General features: G+C 33.8%; 1 protein-coding gene across 1 annotated transcript in view; it reads right to left on the bottom strand.

Moving 5' to 3' along the window:
- Window positions 1-13,189, bottom strand: part of LOC149072216 (protein strawberry notch homolog 1-like) — a 128,745-nt gene that overhangs the window by 45,419 nt on the left and 70,137 nt on the right. The window contains exons 14-17 of the mRNA XM_089246654.1: window positions 10,079-10,245; window positions 6,752-6,967; window positions 5,232-5,315; window positions 2,620-2,783 (exon numbers count right to left, since the gene is read on the bottom strand). Of these exons, the coding sequence (XP_089102780.1) occupies window positions 2,620-2,783; window positions 5,232-5,315; window positions 6,752-6,967; window positions 10,079-10,245 (631 nt within the window). The remainder of the gene's footprint in view (window positions 1-2,619; window positions 2,784-5,231; window positions 5,316-6,751; window positions 6,968-10,078; window positions 10,246-13,189) is intronic.

A 13,189-nucleotide genomic window follows, 5' to 3' on the forward strand; every position in this document is an offset into this window, starting at 1 on the left:
ATGAGTAACAGGATCAACATCTGGAAGAAAATCCTTGTCTCATAGTCATCCGAGTTCACAAAGAAAAACTGGGATAACACAACAAATCATTCCATAAGTAACTACATAACCTAGGATAAATTCAATAGGGATTTATAATCCTTATATCTATTAGCTAGAGGTCAATAAAAGAAATTCATTCATTCATTCATTCTCTCACTCACACACACACACACACACGTTAGTCCACATATGTAGTGCTCTCAATGACTTTTTCACATCAGTCTTTAATATTGAAGGTGATATTCAAAGTACCTGTCATATCTTTGTCATGGGATGACCAAGTCCTCAACGAAATTCAAGTGGAAGATGTGGCAGTCCTAAAACTTCTCAAAAAATGTATGTGCAAGCAAAGCACCATAAGATGTTTTCAGAGATGCAAGTGCCACTCATCCATTTTAAAGCAGCTAACTTTCATTTTTGGAGCAAAAATTTTGAAAATGGAGCAAGAGTAAAAACTGACTATATCTGCAATATAATTTTGCCCTAAAATGCCAAAAATTGTTAAAACAGATAATTCTAAATAAATTTCCTTTACTAATTAAGTTCATTTAAAATTTTTCTGAATTATTCATTACTGACTGATGCATTTGACTTTTTTCGAAACATACACATGCATGCTGAATGAATGAATGAATGCCAGAACTTCACCAATGGACCTATCCTGTTGGTGAGATCTCTTCAAACTCAGCTTAATGGAAGAGTCAACAACACAGAGTCAAAAAAGGAAAAAATAATAACATACAAAATTTTTACAATATATTTCTCATGGACAACTGGGAACCATCACAAAAATTGGGAACAAAAAAACAAATTTTATGATGATTACAGACGAGATGGGGTTGGGAGAAAAGTTCTGGGGGTTTTTTTCGTTAAGGACACCATGCTTCAGAATCAAGAATTTCCACTCCCACCCTGCAACATATAGCAGAATAAACAAACCTCAAAAATTAAAAAAAAAATTTGGAAATTGAAAAAGTTAATGTTTATTTAAATACAACACCCTCCCCTAGGCACTGGAACTTAGGAGAGAGACAGTTCAGGCCATAAGTCCCCCCTCATCAAGCAACTTTGAAAGAAAAAAAAGAGCCTGGTAGTGCAGTGGTTAGGGAGCTAGCTTCTCACTGCACAGGTCTGGGTTTGAATCCCTGTTCGGTTCGGGCATGGATGTCTACTAACACTAACAAATTCCCTGGACAGATCATAAAGATGTCTTGGGAATACGTGCTGATCACATTAATAAACTGAGGCTCTCAAATAATTCATGAACATTCAATGCAATCCATCCCTGCATATGCCTTTTCGGGTTGTATTTTCAGTCGTCTTGCAACCCTACACCCAGGACTGTAGCATGCCTTCTGGAAGCCCTGGGGCAGACTTTTCCTTGAGGCCCTCTTTGAAAGGGTTATGAAAGATTATAATGAAAAATAAGTGTACATTTCATATGGATGGGGTCCCAATCACACAGCCTAGTTACAGGCCTGCCTGGACCCCTACCAATGTTTTTGTCATATCAAAGCTCCTTCAGCACCTACAACCAAAGCTGTCCAAAACAAGCTCTGTGGGCACGTCCGCTGAGAATACATCCCACACATAAAAAAACTACTAAACACTATCGATCTGTATTAACCTGGGTCCACACAGGCCCCATTGCATTGTGAAGCACTACAACACATGGTAATAGTAGGCTCAAATCCGAGCAGAAGAATCTAGAATAGCGGTTCTCAACCAGTGCTCCGTATGCACTTCCCAAGGGCTCCACAGCGACTTGAGGAAAATAAAATAATTCAGTAAATTTGATAGATAAATAAAAAAAAGTCTACAGGGGTCTGCCATAAAAATTATATACAAAAAGGTTTCCTCGAGTCAAACAGGGCTCCACCATAGAAATTATATACTGAAAAGGGCTCTGCGAGTCAAAAAAGGTAGAGAACCGCTGATCTAGAACATTAAACTGAATAATTTTTTTTGATATTATAGAAAGTATATATTTTAGTATCATTTTAGTACTATATGGTTACATAAGTACAATACTTTATCTAGAAAGTGATTCCTTGTGAGTGATTTTTTTTAACTCTGCTAAAATTTTACATGTTCAGAGATTTATAAAATGGCACCAAATTGAGGGAATTGAATATAAATTTAAAGACTTGATTAACTTATAGACTTGATAAATTTAACTATGCTAAGCAAGATTTTAACCATTTATAGATAACAGTAAAATAAAGGAAAACTATATTCTATCTTTTTTTAATAGGTCATTTTAATTAAAAATCCACTAATTAAACTGCTGTGCTTATGTATTGTTTCAATTAAAAATATGCTAACAGCAACAATTTACATCCATTTTTGAAAAAAAAAAGTATTTTTATAGGGGTGAACCATAGAAGAACCGAATTTAAATAAAAATGTCTCTGAAATTTTAATTATGTTTTCAGATAAATCCTTCCACACAGATATTTACAATTGGTTCACAAAACTTTGTTACTTTGAGGTTTCACCATAAATTTTGAGCCATAGCCCTCAAGGATTTGAGATATTCTTCAAGATCAAGAGTTACTCTTCAGAATTTCCACATACTTCAGCCACATTATCAGGACCTCCAAGTTCATCTATCAAATGATCAAGTGTATTAGGTGGTAAACTGTCTGCCAATTTGTCAAGCTTCCTCAGCAATTCTTCTTTCATTCTAGCAGCTTTATCAATCGAGTCAAAAGGTGGTGGAGGCTTTGCTGGAACTTTAGCTGTTCAAAGTAATAGTTAAAAATATAGATAGCTAATGCATAAAATAAACTAACATATTTTTGTTGTATTATTAATTCAAAAACCACAAGTTATATCAATAGTAAAATCAATATCCACGTTATAATGTAAATGGACTTATAAAAATTGTTATTTCTAAAACATGCTTTATGAAATGTTTTTTAATTATTCATTAAAGGAAAATCAAACATAGGAGCTGCTTTTTCTGTAATTTTAAAATGCATTCAGTGAACTTAGAATACCACAACAGTCACTTGTCTTATGGTATTTGCCCACTGAGGTGGATGAAGAAAATATGGATGTCAAATACATATAAAATACAGCAACCCAAAATAAGTTCAACTGTGATGAAAAAACCTAACATATAATTATGATAAAATATAATACACTGCTTCTCAATTCATTCGAAGTTCGTATAAAAAATTTTCAATCAAGGAATATATTCTTCACTATTACAGAAATTCAATTTAGGTCAGTTTTCTAATTTTTTCTCCTTTCACAAACTGCAAATGAAACTAATATGAGAGAGTTTGTCCAATGAAAGTACTTTTGAAATCAATGAAACTTTTACAATGTTGGAAAAACCTGCTATACAGGGTGTCCTGTAAGTGCTAGTATGGGCTTTATCTCATTAACCATCCATTGCATGATTGCAATTTAAAAAATGCTCAACAGTCATTCAAAAATTACCCTGTACCAGTTTTGAGAGGAAAATACAGTGTGTAACAAAATTTTAAAAAAAATCTGTATTTTCATATGGTTCCCCCTGTGCTCTAACTTCTAATTCGAAAGTTATTTCCCTATCTCTCCTGATGCTAAAAAAAATCCATGTTTCTAAGTGCAACATTCACAGAGATATTTGGATTCAAAAACGGTGGAAATTTGAAAAAAAAAAAACTGCGTTAAATGAGGAAAAACTGTTTTACCCGCATTTAAATTCATTTTTTCCTAAATTTCTCCCATTTTTCAAATTCAAATATCTGTGAATATTGCACTTAGAAGCATGGAATGTTTTTGTTGGCACTACGAGAAACAAGACAGCAACTTTCTAATTGGAAATTAGACCACATGGGAGGTCCATTTAAAAATTTAGATTTTTCGATTTTGTTACAAACTTCATTTTTACTCTCAAAAAACTGGTAGAAGGTAATTTTTGAACATCTGTTGAGCATTTTTTAAAGTGGAATCATATCTTTACGTTGGACGGTTGATAACAAAGGACATAGTAGCACTTACAAGACATCCTGTATATTCCACTTTACTATTTGACCGTACATGCATCTCAAACATCCCTCTGCTGAATTTTCAATGAATCGTTACATGCTGGAATGTGTTTATGCTATAATGATTAAGTAGAAGACTGCCAAAATTTTATTACTGGCTCACGATCAAATTCATCGTCATAAATTTAACAAATTTATTGAATATCAATCCTAATTCCCACCTTATTAATGCTATTTTGCGAGTTTCTGCTGAAGGAGCATTATAATACATTCTATTGAAAAGAGGGGAAACCTATGTGTTGAAGGGTTAAAAATAGAAAGAAATTTATTAAATTTTCCCAAATCAATACTTAAATACAGTGAAACCTCACTACAACAGTACTTGATATAATGATAAATCCCTCTACAATATTTTTTCAAATTGCCTAAAGACTAATGTTAAACTCTTTTCAATACAACAATATTTTTTACTACGATAAGCCCCTCTTTAGTGATATTTGTTTGATGACTTTCAAACTGTTACAATATTTTTTTTATATTTTGCTGAAAAATATCCTTCAATATATTTTTAAACTTGTCACAATATTTTAGTTCTTCCAAAGTCGTCTAATAATATAGGTATTTGGTACCACCTGATCACCAGAAGTGTTGAGGATTTCGGTATTGCTACTTTTCATGAGATACTCCAAAGTGTATTGCAATAAACCTCTTTACAGGGGCAATACATCTATTGAATTTTGTCTATCCACTAATCAATTACAATTTCTTGTGGTGAATAAATGCTGAAAAGCAATTTTTTTGTTAGTACCAACATTACTGATTTAGAAAAGATACCAATAAAAGCATAATTTTCATGACACGTGATAAAACATCCTCTTGATAATCCTCTACAATATTTTTTTTTTGGTCTGCAGAATATTGTCATATAGAGGTTTTATTGCACTGAAAATAAACTATATTATAAAAATATGTAACTAAGTAAATGATTGAAAACCACTTCATTACTATTCTTACATTTATTTGGCGAGTTTCTGCGGAGAGAAAAAATTTAGTACATACACTTCATTGAAAGGAGAAAAAATCTATACAGTGCATTGAAGGGTTAAACACTAACAATCAGGGTTACACAAAGTTGTAACTTGTAACAGCAATTAATAGATCAATATGCAATTGTTAGAATTAATAGGAAAAAACCTTAAAACTTACGTTTCTGAACTTTGCTTTTATTCTTTTTCTTCCTTTTAACCCCTTTATCTTTTTTGCCCTTTGCTTTTCGACTGGCCCAAGGATCTAATGAAGCAAGTAAATATATAAAATTTAAAAACTTAAATAAACAATGCATGAAAGTTTTTAAAAAATATCAGACATTGCCAAGGAAATACACAAAATGTATGGCAATTACAGTGTTCATGTTTCAGCATGTCTGAACATCTTTCATGATTCAGACAAATAGAATAATAGTCACTGACTATTTAAAAAAATTAAACCTATTAGACTGGTTGCTACAATTCTGGCCCAGATGATGTGGGCCAGATTATTTTATTTTTTAGCTTTGGAAATTCAACAGTGAAATAATCTTGACTTTCATTTTTCTGGCCCTAACCAACCTGTACTATCTGACTGAGACAGTAAATGGTCCACATTTACCAAAATTATACCACTGATCAGCACTAAATTGATAAAGAGAGACATCAATAGTCTCTTTCTATTACTGTTACCATCATATCCCATGATGGCTCAACCTAAGGTGCTCAGAGAGGCAAGTGTCATGGACTGTTTCACCAACATTAAAATAAAATAATCATTACACATCAAAAACATCTACACCATTGTATGCTGCATCAACTTTTTAATCAAGCACCAAAAAAATTTATTACAATTAATCCAACTCAAATCTATCAGTCGAATAGACAGAAAAACGATAAAAGAGAATACTTTTCATATCAAACAAAAAGCAGTTATTTGCCACTCAAAACATTACCACTTACCACCCGCCCAGGGCTTCTGTGATGGTATACCTTTGTATTCTACATTTTTAGTTAATTTTTGAAACAAAGAAAATGAAAGATTAATGGGCAACTGCTGAACAGATACCACATGATAAGCACACCACAGAGTCACGTTATCAAGAGCCTCACCTAAAGACATTTTCTATTCAGGGATGCCTATTGGTTAAAGGCCGGGGTCTGTCCAGCCAAAATTTGTCCATTTTCTGGACCTTTCATAAAATTCTGAATCTGAAAAATGGACCCTTCACAAAATTCTGAATCTGAAAAATGGACCCTTCACAAAATTCCGGATCTGAAAAACAGACCTTTTGCAAAATTGTTTAAAAAAAACAGGATAGGGAACAACAAAAATAGGCTATAGCAATAACAGTGATGTCACACTTTGTTTAAAGATGGCAGATAAATCAGCCTAGGGTTTCAAGGAGTTCAACACATTTGTAAATTTGAATACTTAAATTACTTGTATAAGAAAGTGTGCAACATTTGGTTTCCAGTGCTAGGGAGTACAGAAATTACACCTCAAGATGAAAATAACCAATGAAAGAGACAATGAATATAAAAAAAGTTTTCCTTTGTATCATTTGAAACAAAAGTAAGCATTTCAGTGTTGATTTTCTCATTTTCTTGGATTTTAGAAGGAAAGAAAACCATTGATTTCTTTAACTTCTTAATATCCAAGTTTGACCATACTTGCATAATTATTTGAACATTACTCACCATCACTATCGGACTCATCGCCAAATGGATTAAAATCACTTTCTTGTTCAGAATCTGTTGCAGAAAGGCTAAAATCTTCATCAGATTCATTGACTGGAGCTTCATCTGCTGAGGGTTCAAAGTCACTACCACTCAAAATGAATTCTTCATTAGAACTGCTTTCATCTGAAAGCTTGTACTCCTTGTACCGTTTTACACCTTGGCGGGCACGTCTTACTGGAATAAATGTAGGTTTATATATATAAGACAGGCAAACTTGACATATCGAAAACATGTTTAATTCAAATTTTTGGCTAATTTGAATATTAGAATTCCCCCGTGTTTCCTATTAAATTTTTGTAAATACTTGCTTAATTTAATTCTTTTCACTAATGTTTTGGATAATTCAAAGTTTGATTCAGATATACTATTTGCGAAATGTCTCTTCTCTCAGAATTTCTAGCTAACTTTTGTTTATCCTTTCCTTTATTCCATTATTTACTGAACTTATTCAGAATATATACACGTATAACATGTAGCCTACAATGAAACATTTAAAAAAATTACATGAAGAAAAATCTGAATTTTTTTTAGGCTCTAAGGATACGGGACATAGTGCAGACTAGTTTCCGATTCTTGCAGAATCATTCTCTCTCTTGATAATTTTCTCCACAGATAGAATGTTTATAAAAGCTAGAATTATAAAGCTAAAATCCTAGTGACTTTTTTGGTAAAACACATTGAAGATTCATGTCTCTCTAGTATTATTGTTCTTTTATTTTGGAATATTAATGCTATATTTTTCACCATATCCAAATAAGGATCTATTCTGAAAAAAATTAACTTTTGGAGGTGGAAATCGGTGAAAAAAGTAGAGAATAAAGTCATTTTGAATCTTCTCGCAAAGATTTTCAGAAGCTACGGACATGTTTGAAAAAATAAGGCTGTTGAAGATCAAAAATTGCACCTTTAATTATCTAAATCAACCTCAAGACTTTGTGCAGTGTTTAAAAGCACTCAAAAGAAAATTACAAATGAAATAGTTTTTGTGATCATTTACTTTTTATACAAACAACGAGTTGCAATGAAGAAAAAATTAACATAGTGTATGTTTTTTTTTTCACTGGTAGTAAGTATGACATTCAATAAATTTTTCACAATTTTATCAAACATTTTTGATTTGTAATGAAATTATAGTCATCCTATATTGATGAATTGGATGATTCAAATTTTGGACAATTTGAACTTTTTGCTGTCCCCTTCAAATTCGAATTAACCAAGTTCAACTGTATTTTGAATTTTACAGATAGACTTATGCATCTCCAGTAAACTGAGCATAAATGTGGAACTGAATGAGTTTCACATACTATAATTAGAAAACTGATGCATAACGAAAACATGAATTTCTTAAGACCAAAATTTCCTAACTGGTGGTAAAAAGATTTTTCCAAATCAAGTGCCTAGCTCTCAGTGATTGAATCTATTATATTTTTTTTGTCTAATTTTGAAAATAATCAGTCATATAGCTATTTCTGATCTTGACACATTGTCCTTGATGCAATAAACCAAGCATGTATATACGAAACGTGTACAACTAGATTGTATATAAGTAAACAGGGTGCGATTCCATTAATTCTTCTCACCACATTTTACTGGCCAATTATTAATCCTAGAGGCATACTTTCAATTAGAAAAAATATTAAAATAATGTGTAGAACTCAGATACGTGATTTGTGTTGCAAAGTGTTGTATAGTTATTAAAATAAAAAGTTATCTTTTTATACGGACACCCTGTGCTCAAAAACCCAATTAGAAATTAGACAGTTGTTACTCTGTCTGGGGAAAAATTCCATATTTTCAAGTGCAATATTGGCTGAGATATTGAGATATTTGAATTCAAAAATTGCTGTTGGGAAAAAAGCATGAACTAGTAGATGCTTTTTTCCTCTCATTTATTCTCTTCTTTCATAACTTTTCTCTGATTTTTGAATTCAAATATCTCCGCAAATATTACTTAGAAATGTGGATTTATTTTTTGTTGGCCTCAGGAGAGAGACTGGGCAAAAGCTTTCTAATTGGGTTTTTGAGGACCAGAGTCTATATAGAAAGTTAATTTTTTTTTATATTTTAATAGGTACAAACTTTTGTAACATGAATGACATATCTGAGTTCTACACGTCATTTGGACACTTTCTAATTGAAAGCATGCCTGTAGGGTCAATGGCTCAACAGTAAATGGAGACAAGGGGAATTACGGAATCACCCCCTCCCCCCCATACTACCTAGTGACCTTCAGTATGTATTTGCATTGAACGATATTTGCTGCACGAACACAAAGGTCACAACAGGCAAATTGCTGAATGGGGTGGCTGAAAAAAGATTCCCATAAAAAATATGGATGTCAAATATAACTAAAATACCGCAACCCAATATATGAGCATACAGGGTGTTCTGTTAATGGACTGACAAACTCTGAGGGTTGTTAGTAGACATCAAGAGGAACAAAAATTGCAATGGAACATGGTGTCGCAAACCAAACCACGTTGAGAGGGTGAAAATCACAATGCTGGAACGACAAGTAGTACAAAAAGATTTATTTGATTAATTATTAAAAGAGTTGTTGAATGTGACAGCCGCTGACATCATTGCAGTCTACAATGACGTAAAAATGATTCCCGGATGAACTTGAAGATATCAGGTATGCTTTTGATGTCTGATGCAGTGATGACAATCTGCACTATGAAATCCTCTGATGTGTCCACGGGCGTCAGATATGGTGAGTGAACCCACAAACGCATTCAGTGATCAACTGACATCCACCTTTAGTCTCCTCTGGACTCAGACCCTGCATGAATTTTTTGCGATTTTCACCCTCTCAACGTGATTTGTGACACCATGTTCCTCTTGATGCCTACTAACAACCCTCAGAGTTTGTTGGTCCATTAACAGAACACCCTGTATATCACGGAAAAACTAATAGTTAATATATAATACACTGCCCATAAAAAGATTATGGTTGTCTTATCTAAGTATGGATAGCTTCTCAATTTATCCCAATATGTTTATTGTACTTCTTTTAAAAAGGTGTCAATTGCATGACCCCGGAGGTAAGCAATTCATTTATTAACAACCCTATTAGAGAGAAACTGCCTGTGACAACACAATCTGGAATTGTTCTTTACTAAACGATACTGGTGTACCCCTTATCCAAGCAGTGGATTGATGGTGTATTAACTCATGGTCCATCCTAACCCTCCTGTTAAAAATTTTAAACACTTTGATCATATATCTCCCCAACACCTTTCTTCCAATTTAAGAATATTGGAACATATTTATAACAATACTCACAGGGTTTTCTTTTGCCACCATTAGATGTGGTAGGAATTGGAGAAACAGAATTGTTTCTATCCATTTCTTTCTTAGCCAATGTTGCAGCTTCTAATCCTAATAACCTTAAAGCTTTCTTCCTATCCGATGCTGGAAAATGTTTTTCAACAAGTGATTGAAATACACCTCTGAAATTAGGAAAAGAAAAATTAAATGCAATTAAATAACAACATAATCAATGATATGCTTATTAAGGGTTTCATTTAAAAACTTCAAACAAGCATACAATCTAGTATATATTTTGCATCAGCGAGAGATAACTAGATCAGAACCTTATGGTTTGAAGCTGATATCAAACTGCTGCTTTAACATATCTCATACCAGATACCCCAGATTAGAACTTAAGTATGTAAAACAGCTGTGTAACTTCTAGAATAGAAGCCGTGTTAAATACACTAACACCGATAAAATTTATTTATTTATTTAAAACACAAAGCAACAGGTTGAAACCCAATTACAGCTTACAGTAAGAAAAAAAAAATTAGCACAGAATACAAATAATACAATACACAAAATACAAATAAAGTAACAAAAATTCTACACAAAGATATATACAACGCAATGACAACAAAATTCTTCTGAATGACAACAAAATTCTTCTGAAGTTGGTAACAGATGAATGAAAAATATCCAGATGGAGAGGGAGCTCATAAAATTCAGAAAATCTGTTTGCAACACAGTATATTCATCAGTATTAGTTTTGAATGACTTGACGGCAAATAAGCAATTTGATCTTGTATTGTGGCATGTAATATTAAAACACATTTCATTAAGAATGGACATGCAATCAATATGGCTGTTCAACAGTTTCTTAATAAAATAATGAGCAATATCTGCGTTTTTGTAAACTAATGACATTGAAACTTGTGTAGATTAGTGGCAGATAAAATACAGTAGAACATTGATAACTCGACATCTCAAAAGTATTGATGAACATGTTGACTTAAGCGGATGTCAAGTTAGCGAGGTTCATTTGATCTCACCCTCCCAATTTTTTAAAATAATTTATATCATGTACTTATACACTATCTACCAATAAGTATTTGGACACCTGTGATAGAAAAGAAAAACTAACTTTATTCAAAATCAATAATTGGTAGAGCCTCCACGAGAGGTAATTACAGTGTGAACCCTCCGGGACATACCTTCCACAAGTCCTTGTGTGATGGCTAGTGGTATTTTCTTCCACTCGGCTTGGAGAAGACATGTCAGTTCCTTCACCGATTTTGGACGGGTAGGACACCCCTTAATTCTGCGATCCAACTCGTCCCAGAGGTTCTCGATAGGGTTCAGGTCTGGGCTCTGGGCAGGCCAGTCCATTCGATGAACCCCATTGGCACCATACCAAGCCTTGGTTAACCTCGCAGTATGACAGCTGGCATTGTCGTCCTGGAAGTAACAGGGGTCCACAACGTAGGAAGCACATTGTCATCCAAAATAGTGCAGTAGGCATCGGCGTTGAGCTTACCATGAATGGGGACCAAGGGTCCCAGTCCATACCAGGAGAAACACCCCCACACCATAATTCCACCTCCGCCGAACTTGACTGTTGGCATAATGCATTCTGGCAGGAGACGTTCTCCAGGCAGACGCCAGACCCAGACCCGGCCATCCGAACAATAGAGGGTGAACCTTGATTCGTCGCTCCAAAGAACCCGTTTCCACTGATCTACGGTCCAATTTCGATGTGCTTTGCACCACATTAACCGAGCAACACGGTTGGACTTTGTGATCAAAGGCTTATGGGCAGCAGCACGACCATGAAAACCAATCAGATGTGCTTCTTTAAGGATGGTATTCATTGAAACAATACTCCCGGATGCCTGTTGAAACTCGTCGCGGATGAGGGACATTGGTTGGGTGCAGTTCTTCAGAATTTCTCTGGACAGCACCCGTCGGTTTCTATCTCCCAGTTTCATTGGTCTGCAGACTCGGGGCTAATTCCGACAATCACAGCTCACCTTCCACTTCTTAATCACATAGGCCACTGTCGATTTTGGGTACTTCAGCTCGCTAGATATGTCCCTTAAGGATCGGTCATTTTTGTGATACCCGATAATTATACCTTTCTCGAAATCAGAGAGCTCCAAACTGCCAGGGTTAGGAAGTTTCTCCCAAGTTGGAAAAACCACCTGTGTGAAAGAAATAGGTCTCTTCCAAACTGAATGCAAAAGAAATGGAAGAAACTGGTTTATAAAAAATTACTTCATTTTATAGTCATACAATCATAATTTACTGCAATTACTAGAGGATTTTATCAACTGTAATGTTAATAATCCCTTTTGAAAGGCTTTATTAGTTATATATATATTTAAATGAAAAGTCCTTTTTTTATGTATAAACTTTAAATTATTTTTATTGATAAATACAGTAGAACCTCTCAATAACAGACAGTGATGGGAACCTAAACTTTTGTCCACTAACGGGAAGTGTCCAAAATTGGGGAGGTATGATATACCACAGAACCTCGTTGATACAACTTTCACATTTATACTATGTTTGTTTTCGGTCGCAATTGGTTCCTATATGTTACTGCGTGTAAAAATTATACACTGGTGGTTATGCATAATCATCAATCGTTTCATTAGCTTTCACTGCATTTATCACTTTTACCAGCGATGCATAATTCCGAAATTAAGTTGGAAAGTCTGATATACATATAGAAAAATTCATAACTTTTCTTCTCTTCATTAAACCAATTAATTATTTCTTCACACACATAAGTGCACTACAAATATTTTGTAATAAAAATTAAATTAAGATAAGTGTTAGAGAAAAAAAATATATATAAATGTTCATAACATTATCAGGTACGTTGGCTTTCTTCACATGTATCAACATGTGCAAACAAAACCAACATTACCATTCAGAATCAGCATCCTGGACCAGTTATGTTCAGTTAATCAAGTAATTAATTGACAGATTATCATATTTATTAATACGAGCTTGAGATTATACCTCATCATTGTTGGATATCATAAATTCCCGATTTATGAACAAAAATTCACAAATTGAAGTTTGCCCAATTTTACTATCTGCTATCAAGAGTGTCCGCTAACGGGGAGTGAAATA

This window comes from Pholcus phalangioides, unplaced genomic scaffold, assembly GCF_987345545.1.
Source record: "Pholcus phalangioides strain wild (caught in Gottingen) unplaced genomic scaffold, Ppha-v1.0 ptg000017l_1, whole genome shotgun sequence".
In the NCBI taxonomy this organism is placed as follows: Eukaryota; Metazoa; Arthropoda; class Arachnida; order Araneae; family Pholcidae; genus Pholcus; species Pholcus phalangioides.